A 17,338-nucleotide genomic window follows, 5' to 3' on the forward strand; every position below is an offset into this window, starting at 1 on the left:
CACACACACAGGATTTCAGCAATGGAGGGATAACTAAAGCAGCTTCAGAGTGATAAAGTAGCACAGTCCAATTCTTTTATTAGAAGACCTCTTACGATTGGCCTTATTTTTATTGCTTTCTAAATGGAAGAATTCAAAAAGGACTTAAGCAGTGAGGTTGTTTTAAGACACATTTAATTTCGTTTGGCTATATAACTGTCTTGGGTAGGCATGAGTAAAATAGAGTTTTCTCTTCACAGAAAGTGTTATGTCTGCACAGATGGAGGCATATCCCAGGATCCAAGAGCATTAATAACGTTCCCACAAAGTGGTTAGTACGGCTTTACGAAGTAGCAATTGTGTGCAGCAAGTCAAGAGGACTCACAATACTGAAGTTGATACCAAAGGTTGGGTGGGAAGACCCTGTTTGCATTGAGAAAATAAAAGTTATGTTGTAGAGGCTCGAACTACATTAGTTGAGGGGTAGAGAATTAAGGTAGTTCAGGGGTATATTTGGTTAAGGGAAAATCAACAACACAACTTTTTTGTTCATTAATGTCTTTTTTATTTGCTCTTCTTTATAACTTGAAAAATAATTTTAAACAATATCAGGATTACTTCCCTTATTTCAAGTTTACCTTCCTGTACATTTGGTATCCTTCACACAGATATGTGAGACAAAAGGCACAATAAAGATCAGGTGATCATTTCAGTAAATACGATATACACTCTAAGCATGAACATTACATATTAAATTATCAAGGTCAGTTAAGGAGAATAAGAATGTTCATATACTGCCATTTTATCAATGTCGTTTTTAATATAAAAAGATGCAAAATTTATTAAAATGCTTCCCATAGTGCAACCATTGTTCTAGATAATACTTAAATTCAAACAGAAGATTTAAGAACCTGTGACTCTGATGCTGTAATAATATTGTGTTGACAGCCCTGGTTGATTTGTTTTTATTATCTATTCCACAAAGTGACGTTAATTTGTTAAACAAAATAAATCAACAATTTAACTTAACATTAGCTAATCTATATCTCTACTTTACTAATCATTGTCTGCTTATGGCTTAGAGGAAGCACCACCACAATCATTTAAAGACATTGGAACCTTTCCTTAATAGGATACTGCATCTTTCAAGAATTTGTCCTGAGGTGGGATGGAATTAAAATGGAGTGAATCATGGTTGGGAGCTTGCTCAGAGCAATTTCGAAAATGGCTGACCAGGTCAATTCCCCTCCGTCTAGCGCCACCAAAGAACACACTCTCCTACAACATGAAAAAGTCTTGACAGTACTAAGGAATGCACAGGTAGGAAAAGACGTTGGTCAGTCGATAGCAATGGGAAGACATACATTAATGAAACTTTCAACCAATTGAGTCTTTCTGTGTATGCATTTTTTGCAAAGGAAGATCAATGAGATTACGAAGCAGATAAACTTAAGTTGAAGACCATCCAGATATGAACCAGTTCTCGTTTCTCTTCTATAACAATGAGGTAGGTTAGGGAGAGGAAAAGACGGATGCTTCGAGCGTGACAGCTTTATATTGTACTGACAAACTCCAATACAAATTTTACTCTAGTTAAAGTAGAAACAATTAAATATGATTGTACAACCTTTTCTTATTAGAATACAATGAGTCTCTTAAAGTGCAAAACACTTCAAATGAAGAATGCACTTAAGGCCCTGTTTTTAGACAACGGATTTACTTTGTCGTAACCAGCCACAATTTTTCAAGCAATGGCACTTCAGTTTGGAGAGCTTTTAAAGAGAACCCATGTGATGTATCCAAGCCCTGAGGCCACACAATTCAAATAATTTTTCAATCAATTTGAATATCAGAAAAAGCAGGAGAAACTGGAAGGCTTGTTTGTGTGGTTTGACAACGAAATTTAGCATTTGCAATTAGAAAACTGTTTTTCTCTTCAAATTAAGCTTCTTTCAGAATCGAGGTAAAGTAGATCATATTTTCTATCCCAGAAAAGTTTCAGAGTTATCTTATGGCTCCATAGGTAAAACGTTGTTTTGAAAAGAAACGTAAAAGACAAGTGGCTTCCATTCATGTGGCATCAACTCCTGCTAGAGAGCGTCAACCACTTTACAGCGAGTATTGCTAGTATCAGCGTCATGTTTCCTGAAAGAGAACAAGAATGGTAATCATTGGATAGGTTTTACAGCGCCCCAACATTTCATTTTCATCAATTTGAAATTGTCAACTCTTAATAGACCTTCTTAACATGCTGCGCAGATCACAGTTAATGCATTAAAACAAAATGGCCTCACCGGTCAAAAGGTTGTGTAATCGATGAATTTAAAAACAAATTACAGTAGAACATGGCATTATGCAGCGGTAGCTGTAAAAACTGAATTATAGAAATCCTAGTCTATAAAGGTTGTCCAGCAAGCGTTTAATAATGCTCTTATTTCAAACTCGCACCTACTAAACTCTACAGAGAAAAATGAACAGTCTTCAACATCACTTTCAAAGTGACAATTGACAAATAATGAAAACAAAAGATGACACAATAAAAACATTTTGTTACCATTCTGGCACTTCTTCAGGAATACTTCTATACTCTCTCCGTTGGAGGCCTCACAAAACTCAGTGACTCCATTAAGATCTCATCATTTGAATGTGATTTTATACTAGGGTCCATAGTGAAAATCAGCATCAGCAACATATTCAGGTCCATACACAAAGCCTTTGGCATCGTCCCCTAAATGCCAAAGAAAAGTTACACCCTTCCTCTATTGAAAAATATCAACCTTCTCTCTACCATTCTATTCCTGGGTAATCATGGATAACACAGCCACCACCAAACTGTTGTGTTCAACTGCACTAATACTGCGGTCACACCCAGGAGATCCCTTTATCACCAAAAGGAAACCTTCCCTTTTCAGAGAGGAGTACAGGTAGGTGTCCCACATGCCTCCTTTAGCATGTTCTGTTTTTTAAGCGGGATCAAACAAACCTGTCAATCGCTAATTTGCAGGTGATAAAGTAGACACCGCGCTTATACGCCATATCAGTACTCATACTATGATTAGCATTTCCCATTTTATATGATGATTTATTATTCAGTATTTGTCTATGTAAATAGTGTAAAACTAATCAGGATTACTATATCATACTCATCAGCTAATATTCAAATGATGGTGAAGATTAAAAAGGCTCTATATCGAAACCCACTAGATACTACGAATTCATTTAAAATGTATTGTTGGAGTGACCCCTTGGGCATGAGTTGCTCCCCTTGGGGATCATTTTTTGGGAGAATTCTGCCCCTACCCCGAGGGCAGATCAACCATTTTAAGCTGATCTGCCCTCGGGGTGGCAAAGCCATTAGTCACCAGGGTAGTTATTTGAAGGGGAGCGACCCCTTGGGGAAGCATCACTCTCCTTAGGGGGCATTTTTTTGTTGTTTTCCACCGCTCGGACGGCAGGTGGGATGTTTTTAGGCCGACCTGCCCTCGGGGGCTGGTGGCTGGGGCCAGGGGGCAGAAGCCACTAGACAACAGGGAAATTAGTTTTAAAGGTGGGCAACTCCGTAGGTAAGCATCACTCCCCTTGGGGGCATTTTGTGGTTAAAGGGGGCAAAAGCCCACTAGACAACAGGGAAATGAGTTTACAAAGGAAACAAACCTTTGGGCAAGGGTCGCTTCCCTTGGTGGCTACTTTTTATTCCGCCCCCTGATGGCAAATCTGCAGTTTTTAGGCTAATCTGCCCTGGGGAAAGAGTGGGGGGCGGGGGGGGGGGGGGCAGAAGCCCACTAGACACAAAGGAGATGACTCTTAAGGACCATTTTTTTTAAATTCTGTACCATGGTCTTTTTATGGTCTTTTTGAGAGGATTGGGTCTCAGGGTGGGTGGGAACACTTGAGTCATGTGGGAATAAGGTTATGCATGTGGTGGAGAATAGGTTCTGGGGTTAGGTTTGCTTTCATCTAGTAGCGTTGTTTTTGCCTTTGTCACACCTCCTTTCATGGGAATATCAGTCTTTTGACTGATATTTTGTTATAATTTTCATAAGTGTTTGAATTTTATTTTTATTTTTTACTATACAGCCAATCGTTTTCTTTGTCTTGGTGGTGAATCCTGTTTGCAGGTGCAGCTTTGGCAGATCTGTAGTTTGTGGAGTTGTGGTTGGTAAGCAATTCATTTTGTAATCTTTTCGTCTAAAAGGTATTCCTTGGCCTATTTGTATAATATATATATATTTACTGCTGTATTGTGAACACATTCTATATTGCCAGTGGGACTTCTTTGGTGCTTGCTGTGCAGATGCAGTTGCAGATGTTCCTCAGTCTTGCTGTCTCTGGCAAGCGAGTGGTATCGTTTTTGAGTATATAGGTCTTTGTGTGCTTTGTATTGATTGTCTTTTCCTTCCAGACTACTATGGGCCAGTAGTTTTACTTTCTGTTTGATAAAGCCAGAGTTTGTCTAATACTTATTTTACACAGTGTTGGTTATTATTGACTTATTTGTTGTGTTACTTTTATGAGCAAGGATTATGACTAACTGACTAACTGCAGGTTGACCGCTGAGCAGGTTATTGGTTTGCTTTTCAAAAATCTTCCTTTGACCATGGTTCTGAGACTGTCTCTGCATCAGAGGCAGAGGATGAAATCCAAGATTATGAAGTGAAATTTCTCCTCCAAGAGGAATCAACTGATGATGAAGCCACTTTTAGTTAAGAGGAAGTGCCTCTTTTAGAGGAGGACAGTGAAATGTTGATAGTGCAGCAAGGGGAATCTTGATTACAGTCTGTAGTAAAAAGGCTTCCTATAAGAAGTGCTGCACTCTGGGTTGCCCCAAACATGGTGCAGCCTGGGTTGCCAACCTTCAGCGATGTCACAGGGTGTAGAATCAATACTGAAAAGTTTTGCCTATATATTTCTTTCAGTTGTTTGTAGACTATGTATTTTTGGATGAGATTGTTGAACAGAATAATTTATATGCTGAACAGTGTTTGAGGAACAACAGTGCCAGACGTAGGCCCCACTACAAAGCTAGCCGGTGCACTCTCACAAATCTGGATGAGTTGAAGACGTTCTGGGGTTTATTTTTTTTAATGAGATTGATAAGGAAGCTGTCGCTGTCTTCATATTGGTCTATTAGTCCCTTGATGGCAACTGCTATACTTCCTACAACCATGCGTCCTGATTGTATTTGCTTCTGCTTTGGATGCTGCATTTTGTTGATAATGCTTCAGCATTGCCACAGGATTACCCTGATTGTGACTGTGTCTTCAAGATTCAACCAGTCCTTGATCATTTTGTAGATCTTTTTCAGATATCTATGTTCCAGGGAGAGCCTCCCCCCACCCCTTCTCCCCCCATTTGCCCATCCACTTTTGGAGTCAATGAGAAAATTGAGTGGGAACTTTGTAGAGGACCTTTTAAAAAAAAGTTCATCATATATATGTAGATAACTTCTAGATGGGTGTGCAGTTGTTCTAGGAATTGTTCAAAGTGGACACTGTTGCATGTGGCATAATCTGCTCTAGCCATAAAGGTTAACCTTAAGAGCGTGCATGTAAAAAACCTCAGAGGGAACAGTGTAGTGCCTTTGCAGAGTGCTGAACTTCTAGCTGTAACGTTTTCAGACTAGAGAGGTATCCACATGCTGACAACCATTCATGATGAAAGTACATCAGGGGTCAGGTTACTGAAGTGTGCAAGCCTGTGTGCATTTAAGGTTACAGTAAGCACATGGGTGGGGCAGATAGACTAATCAAAGGTTGGAGCCTTAAAGTGCTTTTCGTAAGGCATACATTTGGCATAAAAAGTTGGCAGTACATTTTTTCATTTAGCAAACTTCAATGCATTTGTTGTATTAAAGGATTGTTCTCTGATCCAAAGATTGCTTTTGTTCAGTTTCACCAATCTAATAGGCAGCCTTGTTGTGGTTAAACAGGCAAGTGTTCCAAGAGTTTGAATGGGTGTGGATGTGGCTAGATTGAATCATCGCCATTTCCCTGATTACATTCCTCCCGCACCCAAAAAAACTTTCCCTTTAGGAGATGTAGAGTCTGTGTCCAAAAAAGGCATGGGAAGCGAGAATCGCATGTACTGCCTTGAGTGTCCTAATCCTGGGCTGTGTGTGCACGCATGTTTCAAATCGTACCACATAACACTCAAGTATTGGGACCTACCCTGAGAGTAAAAGTGAACTGACTGGTCTGTATCGTTTTATATTTTTGTTCAGTTTCATAGTTGGCAGTAGTTTGATGTATTTATTTAGACCTGTTCTGTTTGTAGTCATAGTTTATTTTTCATCTCCTTCAAATTGGGTTTTGTTTTCTTTTATTGTTCAAAAATAAGAATTTGATAGCGATGTGTGTGGACTGGCGATGGGCTGGCAGTGTGTGTGGACTGGCGCTTGGTTGTCGGAGTGTGTGAATTGGCACTTGCTAGTGGTGTGACTGGACTGGTGCTTGGCTGGTGGTGTGTGGGTAGTGACTTGCAGAGGGTCACTACATACACATGCCCCGCCAACGCCAGTCTACAGACTCCGTCAGCTGCCACATACTGCAATTGCTGTGTCTGTCCTGTGGGCTTATGTAGGTGATGGCAGCAGTGGCTCCTGCATAATGGCGGAGGAGTCTCGCTCCACTGCTCGAGCCAGCAGATAATACCTGTAAAGTAAAATGATAATAAAGCAATTCATAAAACTGCTTTATTATCATTTTATTTTACAATATGGAACAGAAGTAGAGCCTTGAGGGTGGTGCCCGACAGCAACAGGAAGTATAGTGGGCACAGGGCACTGCAAGTGTGCATGACGGTTTGGCTGTCTGTCTGAGGACTGTCAAACTGGCATGGCCACTTACCTATCTCCATGCTGTTGCGTGGAGAGCAGCAGACACAGCTTCCTAGTCCTTGCTGGAGCATAAAACCCAATCCCAGTGCTTCTCTCATGCTGGGTACTACCAGCATAAGAGCATCAACTGGTTTGGCACAGGGGAGTATGGGAGCCTGTGCATTGGGAGCTGAAGATCCCCAAGGTGGCAAGTAAGTTTTCTTTTTTTCCCCTTTTATTATTGTCCCCACACTGCTCACCATTTTCCCTGCTAGGAGCCGCCACTGAGTCATGGGCTGCTCTTGAATGTGGCTGTTGTTGATGTGAGTGTTATTATGTGCTTGGCTTGCAGCTGGCGGTGTGAATGGTTTTGTGTGCGTCACTCATGAAAAGTGTGTGAGTGGCCTGTAAAGCGTTTGGTGCCTTATTGTGGCTTTACAGCTCACGAGCTGTGAGACATTGGTTTAGCATTCTGAACTTTCGATTATTAAAAGTAAAATTTCTTGTTAATAAACTTTACATTTTGAACTTTTCACTCACCCTTGTGCCAAATCCAACCAGAATGTGTGTGTACTTGAGGAGTACATGGTTGTGCAGTAATATATGTCTTTTCTGCCCGTCTCTGCATGGGTGTACATTGTTTCTAGGGAAAGTCTACAAACCCTAGATATTTTCGTAAACTAGACAACAGGGGGACTCCAGGGTGGCTTTTGTGGATCTCTCAAATTACATATCTCCTGATGAAAGTGGCACCTCGCCTGTGTGGGTGTGCCTAGCGCCTGCAAAAGGGTGCGGATCAAGACAGTGTGGCATCATCAACAAAAGGGGTAGACACAGGTTTTGTGCTGGATTTGGCGGCAACACAGGAAAACCTACCAAACCCAGGCATTTCTGAAAATTAGACACCCAGGAGAGTACAGGGTGGTGTGCTTCTCGTGGATCCCACAAAGTTTCTTCCCCACAGTGCCCTGAAAACCTCAAACAATTGACTAAAATCACACGTTCAGAATCGGAAGAAATCATAAAATTCCTACTACCCAGCATTTTCCCACTTGTCCCAATTAAAATGCATCCTCACTTGTGTGGCTGGGCATAATGCTTGCGACAGGAATGGATCAACCTAAAATCAATGGAAGTCCTCGCAAAGTGACCTTGGTTTGATCTGTTCCTGTCACGGCCACTAGCCCCAGCCACACAAGTGAGGCACCATTTGTAATGGGAGACTTAAGGGAATGGTAGGAAATAAGTTGCTCCCTGCGGATTCCATAACTTTCCATCACAGAAATGTGTAGAAAATGTGTTTAGTCAAAGATTGAGGTTCAGGTGACAAACAAAATGTTCCAAATCAGAATAGGGACAATCACCGTCTACATGTGCTGATTGACGACCCAGCAGTTCTCAATACTGCTAGCCATTAGGAACTACAAACACTTTCCTCAAGAAAAGGCAGTGATGCTATAGTTATGCAGTAGTTCACCTACTACTTGAACAGATTCTCAGGCACTCAAAGGAAATCCTTGATATCTGCATATATTCCCATAATCTGTAGTATACAAAAGGTAAAATACTATTTACTGTTAGCATCAATGATCACATGTAACCCCTTGGCATAGTTATAGCACACAATGTCAAGATCCATCCATACATGGATGCTACCTGCTCAAAAATGTCATTGCAGGGCAAAACTCCATGATTTGAGCCCAGATGTCAAAAGATGTTTATTTGAAGCTCACCCCACTAAAACAGAATTCTGCCAGACTGAACAGCTAAAGAAATACAACTGGAACACTCCCATGCTCAGAGACCATTACTTACTCCCTGTGCCTTGCAGCATTATCTTCAAAGTCTATGGAATCTTCTTTAAAGTGGTTATGAGTATCACTGTAAGGTACCTAGCATGCAAGGCCAAGATTTCAGGCGCTCCTAGCATCACCTGCAACAGTTGTAGGCTCGATATCAAAAAAACATGAGACAAAAGACTTGCTATGTCTGCAATATCTGGACTCATCCCAGGCTTAGAAGGGAGTGCTCCATCTCTCCTTCAATTCAAGAAGAAACTTCATGACGCATCTCTTCATGGAACATTTTATCTGCAAGCAAGTGGTAGTCGACTATTAATCAGCAAGAACCCTGTCCGACTGTGTAAATGTTTTGTCCCTGTTTCAACCGCTCATGTGCAACTTCCTGGTAGTTCGCAGCTAGGCTCACACTCTACGTTTACTATAACATACACACAGAGCATGCTGGGGGTTGCGGTTTCTCAGGTTTTTAGATTCAGCTTGGATGACAGCTTAGAAGTCATATTTGTTAATCCACAGCCTAAAAAGTAGCACCGCGCTTGAAATAGTTCCAGGATTCATTGAGACTTTAAACTGAAGACTTCAGAGCAATATCAAGTGTATTTAAGATATGATTGGTGTTAAGTAGTCCTGCATGACAGGAATTGATGATGTGCACCCGTAGTGTTTCTCTCAATTGCACCTTTGCCCTCATATCCCTTTCCGGCTTTGGGGCATGTTGAGCCTCCACTGTCCAACTGATCTTCCTGTTCATTCCTCTGGACTGTGCTGATTGGTGTAATTTCCGCTGTTCCTGATCTGATGGTTTAGATGAACTAGGTGTCTATAGATATATGAACCCACAAAAGGGACACTGTTCCTATGGCAGGAAGCAAATGTCACCCATGCATTCAAGAGAAGATAAGAGTAAAGGAGAACCGATAGGGAATTGCAGCGCCGGCCCTACGAGGGGCAACTGCCCAATGATGAAGCATGACACCCCCGGGGTGTGCGAGGGTAACAGAGGACAATGAGTGAATTTTCACCTCACACGTGGGTCCGTCTCACCTAGGATTCTTTTCTTCTCCTTTTCTCTTATCTTCTCTTGAATGCATGGGTGACATTTTGCCTCCTGCCATAGGGACAGCGACCCTTTTGTGGGTTCATATGTAGGTATAAGGAGCATGGACACTGGACCTTAATTAGCTTCTGGTCCCCCCTCTTTTTGTGTGAGATATGTCTATAGATATATGCCTTGGGACATGGCAGAGAAAAAAGACTATTTCCTTATGCATATGTCAGCCAGGTACTATTCTCTCGATTGTCATGAGCCAAAGAGGGGCACTCGAAAAATACATGAAGAATTTTGCTGTGTCACTATCCTAGTCAGACAGAACACTGGGTAGAGTCTGGAAAAATAATATATTGATGTCAAAGCTATTTATGTTGGAATCTTTGTGAGACAATGTAATATGGACCTCTCTTGAAATGTGTTCTTCCTTTATATGCCTCAATCAAAGATGGATTTGATTGTCAATTCATTTGTATCAATGTAAATTCCTGCCTAAAATTAAGACTATAACATTTTAACTCTTCCTAAAAAGGATACTGTGGAGGTTAGAATGAAAATAAATGTATTTTCAGTAATAAATGTAAATGAGAAACAAACCTTAGAAGAATAGAGACTCAAAGGGTAATCCCCTCAAATAATTTTAACTGTTCAAGTATCACAAGGGCATGACCTGTGGGATTTGTTTAAAAAGATTAGATGCTGCTAACTCCCCACCCCCCCTTACCCTCGTCCTTGCCAGCTGTAACTGCTATCCCCCATCTCCCCTTCCCACTCCCCCTCCCAGGTTGTGCAGGCCTGGTCCAGGCGCCTCATACTATCTTTACGTTGGACCCTTCCCCTCCCCAACCCTCACCTTGCAAAGATCAACGGTCATGATAAGTTTTCTACACGCATCAGGAACCGTTATACACCTATTTGCACTGAAACAGCTCTCCCTCTCTCTTTCTCCAGCAATACCCTAAGAGCACGGTGCCATCATCCCCTGCCCCAGGGCGCTCGATCCCGTGATCACAGGTGCGTTCTGGATGTCCAAAGGACACCCTCCCCTGGGGGCATTCACCCAAATTTCCTCTCTCCTGCATCATACGACATCCTCAGATCCACGGCTCTCTTTAGAGTCACGCCTGGACGTCAAATGGCACATCACGAACAACGCATGGGTCTATACACTCGAGGTTTGCCTCCACCTCCCCATATTCCCCCTTTCCGTCACCTCCCCTTGAGAACAGGACAATACTTTTTATCTCATGAGTTCTCCGATCATCACTGCATGCTACTGTTCCCCTCTGATGACTGCTGATTATTATAGACACTGCTGTATCGATTTGCTGTGTTTCACATTAAATAAATACAACACAAAAAATAAAAAGGTTAGATTGCCCCATCAAAAAATGTAAGGCTATACGTATTTTTAGAACGGTCGATCGGAATAATGTAGAACAAATTAACTAGATGCTAGGTATGCTTCATCTATGCTTATCATTCGACACTCTTGAGCAGTGCTTTAAATGAAAAAAAATAAGTGCAGGTACTCACCAAAAGGAGCAGTGGGCGGAGTTTAGGGCGGGGCTACGCGGGAACAAGGGGCGGGGTTAGCTTTTTGACCGTGCCAAGGTTGTATGCACGAAATCTGCATGCATTTTATCAACCGCCTAAGGATTACATGCTGCTTCAGCCTGCCTTAAATCGAACCGGTGGCCTACAGCCTACAGCCCACTGAGCCATCTGTCCAGTACTGGTACTCTTTTGTAACATGCACACGTCACTTTTCTCTAGTAACACACTGTTTGCTACCTGTTACATTTTGTTTGCTTTAGATACTTGCGCAAGTGCCACCATTGCCTCATGTAACGTTTGTTCTTGTGCTGGAGTGTCTGCCATTTATTGCAGTATTATACCTCTACTTGTACTTTGTATGCTTTTGTAACGTGCACACATATCACCTTTTCCTTCTGTAATGTATCGTTTGCTACCTCTTGTATTTTGTTTGCACACAATTGTCACTTTTGCCTCATGTAACTTAACGTTTGCTTTTGTAATTTGTTCACTTGTAATTTTCTCCTCATGTATCATTACTGTACCTATTGTGAAGCGCTCTGACACCTTCGGGTAAAGTCTGCGCTATATAAAAACGCATAAAATAACTAAACAAGTCTCTCCTGGAACATTTGTAAACTGGAGTTAGGGCCAGAGCTGACAACGTCTGTACTGAGGAACCAGGTGCCAATCTCCACATTTCTGATTAGTCTTAAGGACTGTCCAAGGTCAATGAAATAGGAATCAGCGAGTGTGGAAGTGTGTAAGAAAGCAATTCAGATGCCTGGCGACTGTAAAAGCCTTCCCAGATCTATCTTATTGCTCAACACAACACAATCAAACAATTTTAACGGCCTAATACCGGTCCATTGCATATCCCAAAACATTTGGGGACCATATCAGGCATACCTAGTGCGGAAGGCAGCAGCTGAAGGGGAACTAACACGTTTCAATGAAACAGTAATTGGATAGGGTACATCCAAAGGCAACATTGCGCATGCAGTAGAATTTGCCAGTAAGAGCACCCTCAATGTTAGCAAATGAACATGCAGCATGATGCAGAGTACACACATAGGCACTTGACGAGCTGCCACATTAGGGTCCCAGGCAAGACTCATGTGGTTGTAAATTCTCTATAAAATTTAGTTTAAATGTGATTGACTTTTAGATTTCATGACGTATACCTGCAGCCGATGTAAAATGATAAATGTGTATTGGTTTACTGGTTGCTATATATCTACATAAAAGCATAAATAACGTTTAAAAAAAAACTGCATGGCCATTGGGCACTCAATCAGTCTCTTCTACACATCAGTCAGCTACTCCTGTAATGTATCGTTTGCTACCTCTTGTATTTTGTTTGCTCACAATTGTCACTTTTGCCTCATGTAACTTAACGTTTGCTTTTGTAATTTGTTCACTTGTAATTTTCTCCTCATGTATCATTACTGTTCCTATTGTGAAGCGCTCCGACACCTTCGGGTAAAGTCCGCGCTATATAAAAACACATAAAATAAATAAACAAGTCTCTCCTGGAACATTTGTAAACCGGAGTTAGGGCCAGAGCTGACAACATCTGTACTGGGGAACCAGGTGCCAATCTCCAAATTTTTGATTGGTCTTAAGGCCTGTCCAAGGTCGATGAAATAGGAATCAGCGAGTGTGGAAGTGGAAGTGTGCAAGAAAGCAATTCAGATGCGTGGCGACTGTAAAAGCCTTCCCATACGTTCTTTTGTTATGTCCTGAATAGTGCCTCCCACCGCCACCCATTAGATTTTACAGCCCCCTCTTAGCGCCCACTGTGAAAGATCTTTGGATAAGCAAATGACTCACACACCCCTGCTCTGATTTACAAAGCAGCTCACGCTGGGTCCTGGTGACGAGCTCCATTGATTGATTCCGTGCAGTGCTTGAAAGGTGCTAGTATAACTTGAGGGATAAAGGGAGCGCGCTGCCTCGGTTAAAGTCAGATCCCCATGAGTACTGGTACTCTCTTTCTTCTAGAAAAAAGTGCCGGTACACAAGGGGAGAAAATGAAGAAGTGCCGGTACTCAGTACCGGTGAGTACCGGCCCATTTAAAGCACTGCTCTTGAGCAATGTCACTTGTAAACTGTCAGGCACCTTTCTCTTCAACATGTAGCTCGCTTGTTTCTTTCGACGCATGCGGTCTGTAAATGACTTTCAATATGTAGCATATTTAGATTTTACAGACTGTTTCCTAGCTGATAAGGGTCCACAAACTTCTCAAGAAGCATATAGGTTATTGAGTTCATCATTTCATATTACAGCCCGAAGGTAGAGGTGGTCTCCAGTGTTGGTTGAATAGTCTTTCTACTGGGTCAGTAATTTCTCTTTCAGTTTAAGTATCTTTGAATGAATTGAGAGTTCCAACACATTAGTGTTCCATATTTTTCTTGCCCACCGCTGGACCTTGTGGGGAAAACTGCTGTAAATGTTATGCCTATTCGATGCAGCCAATAGGCTGGCCTTGGTCTGGAATACAGACGCCCTTCCAAATATGAACAAGTGGTGTGATCTTTGGATGCTATCATGTACTGGGGATTATAGACCCTTCGCAATATCACTAGCACACAAACCTGAGTGACACCAAGGGAATGATTATCGCCCGGGGGAGGATCTGACTAGAGGGATTTGGGGGAGGGGGTGAGACGAGAAGTGGCCTTCACTCGCTAATACTGTCCTAAATATGACACTTTCTTAAATCTCTCTCAAAACGCCAAACTGACTTAATGGATTTACATTGGTGTGTTCCTTTAGCTCAAGTATTATCATGCTGTTGCTCTTGAATTCTTCTGGAATGGTGTAGACCAACATGCAGGAGGCCTCGGTTTGTTGTTGTATACGTTATGACTGTCAGAACCTTGTTCTCATCCCATGCAATGGTATTCATGTGTAAAAAAACTGTTGCCAAAAAAAGAAGAAATTACAGAGGGAATAATAGTCTACTTGTTGAGTAATATTCTATATGTGCTCACCAACCGTGCAGTGATGGTCCACCGATGAAGGTCAGTGTATAATGTCTAAGACACTAGACTCTTGTCTGAAAAATCTTTAAATAATTGCTTCCAATGGCTTCTCAGACACTGCTAAGCACACCTCCTTCCCAATTTCGCTTGCTGAATTAATCAACAATAATGGGGTGATTTAAAGACCTTTACTTCATTGTTGGGACAAAGAGATCATATATAAACTAACCTTGGGCGAAGCAGGCGTAGTGCCCCTACGTGAAGTTCCACGGAGTTGGAAAGCAACTCCGTGGAACTCCGCTACGCTCTGTGCCCTCTCCCTCCCAAAATAAAAAAAATTAATTAAAAGGCACTTTCCTGCCCTTTGGCTGCCTCCTAGTTTACATTGCCGCTCTCTTGCCGCCTCCTCACCATCCGGCTTCACTAATAGCCCCTACGTTGTATGTCTTCACAAGGCGTACAACATAGGGGTCATCAGTGAAGCAGGACGGCGAGGAGGCAGGAGAGCGGCGATACAAAGGAGGAGGCAGCCGCGCGGCAGGTAAGTGCCTTTTAATTAGTTTTAATTCATTTGGGAGGGTGGAGGGGCTGTCTAACTATGCTCTGCCATGGAGTCGTAGTTTTGCCTGAACTCCGAGTTTGCAACGGAACACGGGGTAGGGAAAACTATGTAAACTCCGCTGGCGGAACGTAGTTACCCGACTGGGGTTAATATAAACTACACTCTTCTTGAGTCTATAGATTGCCTACAAGGATTTATCTAGATTTAATGAAAACATTTTAGGTCAATTAGATTAGCCTTCTAACTGAGATACATCAGAACTAAGCCTGGGGGGACTATGCGGGGCACCTCAAGTGGCAGAGTGCATTCGATAAATGCTGTTCGCTGTGATTGTCAGCGCCAGGTGTTTGTGCGGACTGTGCAATCATCGAAAATGGCACCATGCACACCGCAAGCGGGCGCTGCTTCATTTCTGCCGCTCGAGTCGATTTTTCACTCAAGCTGAGCTTTCTCAATGCGTACAGATGGTTTCTCAATGAGAAATCCGATCACCTGTGTTGAGAAATCCCGCCGTGAGGTTGATTTTCCACGCTCACACTCACCAACTTGACGTTGACAATCGCGAACGAGGGAAAAAATCGCTGAGACGCTGCACGGGGTGGAGTTTTTTAGAACACCACGAGCTCTGCAGAACATGGAAAAAGCTGCAAACTCCGCAAGTGGAGCATAGTTCACTGCCCAGACTTAATCAGAACCAGACCAGGATGCTTTTTGTATGCAAGTAAAATGTATTCAAGTTGTTGATTCTGTTTGTCTTCAAATTCAGCGCCTTGGTGAAGACTCTTGATGCACAGGTCATCCATGGTGATGGTCTGCATGCTGGAGAAATTCCCCTTGAAAGACAATCACTGTATTTTCTGTGGAGCACTCTGACTGAGATAGAACACTTGTTCTACTCGTTTAGTGACATGACCCAGTTTTTTAGTTCTAAGCCTAAAGGATTTGTGGAAGTCTTCATAATCCTCAAACTTTTGATTGTTGATGAACAAGTTATTTACCTTCGTTAACACCTTATCTAGAAGAGATTCTATCTAGCTACAGACCCCTTACCTTAGAATTCTCCTCAGGCATCAGACTGGATCTGGAACATTATCGTGAGCAGCACCCCTGAGCGCCGGTAGATGACATCGTTTGACTCTACATGGCATTGTCAACGCCGGAAGTTACATGTGCAGTGCCTATATAGGAGCCAACTAGCGCGCTGACGTCAGTTTCTTTCCGTGACTTTTCATGCCAGAAGTGGAGAATCATGTGTGAAAACTAGGGCCCTGAAAGCAGAACAAGCCCTAAGCCCATACATCTGTTTGCAGATCAGGGAGGATGGGTGAGTAGATAAGGAATCTGCAGCTAGATAGAGTCTCTACCAGATAAGGTGTTACCGAAAGTACATAACTTGTTCATCTGATAGTGACATCAAAGCTGCAGATGCCTTACCTTAGAATAGATACCCAAGCAACACCTCCCAAAAGGAGTAGCTGTGAAACAATTGTACACTAAAAAGTCCTGCTGGACCAGGTGGGCAAAGTGCCCCTCCCTATGGACCTGACTGTCTAGGCAGTAGTGCCTGATAAACCTGTGCAGTAATTCCCATTGTGCTGCCTGGCAGATGCCTACGACTGGGACTCCACATGCTAACACAGCTGTTGCATGCAAACCCTCAGGGGGTAGCTTCTTGACTGAAGAGTAGCATATTTTGATTCTGAGCCCAATCAATTGGGAGATGGTCTGTTTCTGTACCACCTTCCACTTCTGGGCTCCGACATACCCCACAAAGAGTTGGTTGTCTACCAGGAACACTTTTGTGCAGTCAGGTAGAATGAGAATGCTCTTTTTGGGTCCAGCCAGTGGAATCTCTCCTCTTCCTTAGAAGGATGAGGCAGTGCTTAAAAGGTAGGCTGGATGATGGACTGACCTACAAAAAAGGGAGTCACTACCTGCGGTAGGTAGGTAACTCTAGTGCGAAGGACCAGCTTGTCTCGAAAAATGTTGAGGCACAGAGGCTTAGATGACAAAGCCTAGAGCTCACTGACCCTCCAGGAAGATGGTATTACCTCTAGAAAGGCCGTCTTTATAGTAAGGAGCCTGATTGGATAGTTGTTTAACAGCTCAAAGGGAGTGCACGTTGGAAAACTTACAACTAAATCTATGTTCCACTGAGGAATATTGAAGGATGAAGGCGTGAACAAGTGTTGGACACCTTTAAAAACTGTGGATACAATAGGGGACTTGAAAAGGGGTGGCTGATCTGGCAATCGCAGAAATGCTGACATGTCCGAAAAATAGTAGTTTAAGGTGCCCAAAGCAGAACTCTGCTGGGAAAGACAAAGAATAAATAAAACCACTGCTCTTTGAGATCTGGACCATGTCGGAGAGATTTCTCCATGCTGAGCCCATTGGAACTTCTGGTCCCAATGCAGAGCCAGCATATGCCAGCAGGCCTGTATCACAAGCAGGATGCAGGAGGACAGGAATCCCACTAGTCTCAGAATTAGCCTCACCGAAATCCAGGATGGAGGCTGAAACATCAGTATCATAATCTGAATAGCCTGGACTCGACATTCGAGAGGATAAGCTAAAACTGCACTGGGTCCAAAACCGCTCCAATTGAA

General features: G+C 42.6%; 1 protein-coding gene across 7 annotated transcripts in view; it reads right to left on the reverse strand.

Annotated features, from left to right (window-relative positions):
• Nucleotides 1–520: 520 nt before the first annotated feature.
• LOC147712726 (membrane cofactor protein-like) overlaps nt 521–17,338 on the reverse strand; it is a 629,516-nt gene continuing 612,698 nt past the window's right edge. For all 7 annotated transcript variants that reach the window (XM_086923383.1, XM_086923385.1, XM_086923386.1 and 4 more), the window contains one exon: nt 521–2,124. In XM_086923383.1, the coding sequence (XP_086779509.1) occupies nt 2,060–2,124 (65 nt within the window). In that variant the 3' untranslated portion in view covers nt 521–2,059. The remainder of the gene's footprint in view (nt 2,125–17,338) is intronic.

Source organism: Lissotriton vulgaris, chromosome 5 (assembly GCF_964263255.1).
Source record: "Lissotriton vulgaris chromosome 5, aLisVul1.2, whole genome shotgun sequence".
NCBI classification, from domain to species: Eukaryota; Metazoa; Chordata; class Amphibia; order Caudata; family Salamandridae; genus Lissotriton; species Lissotriton vulgaris.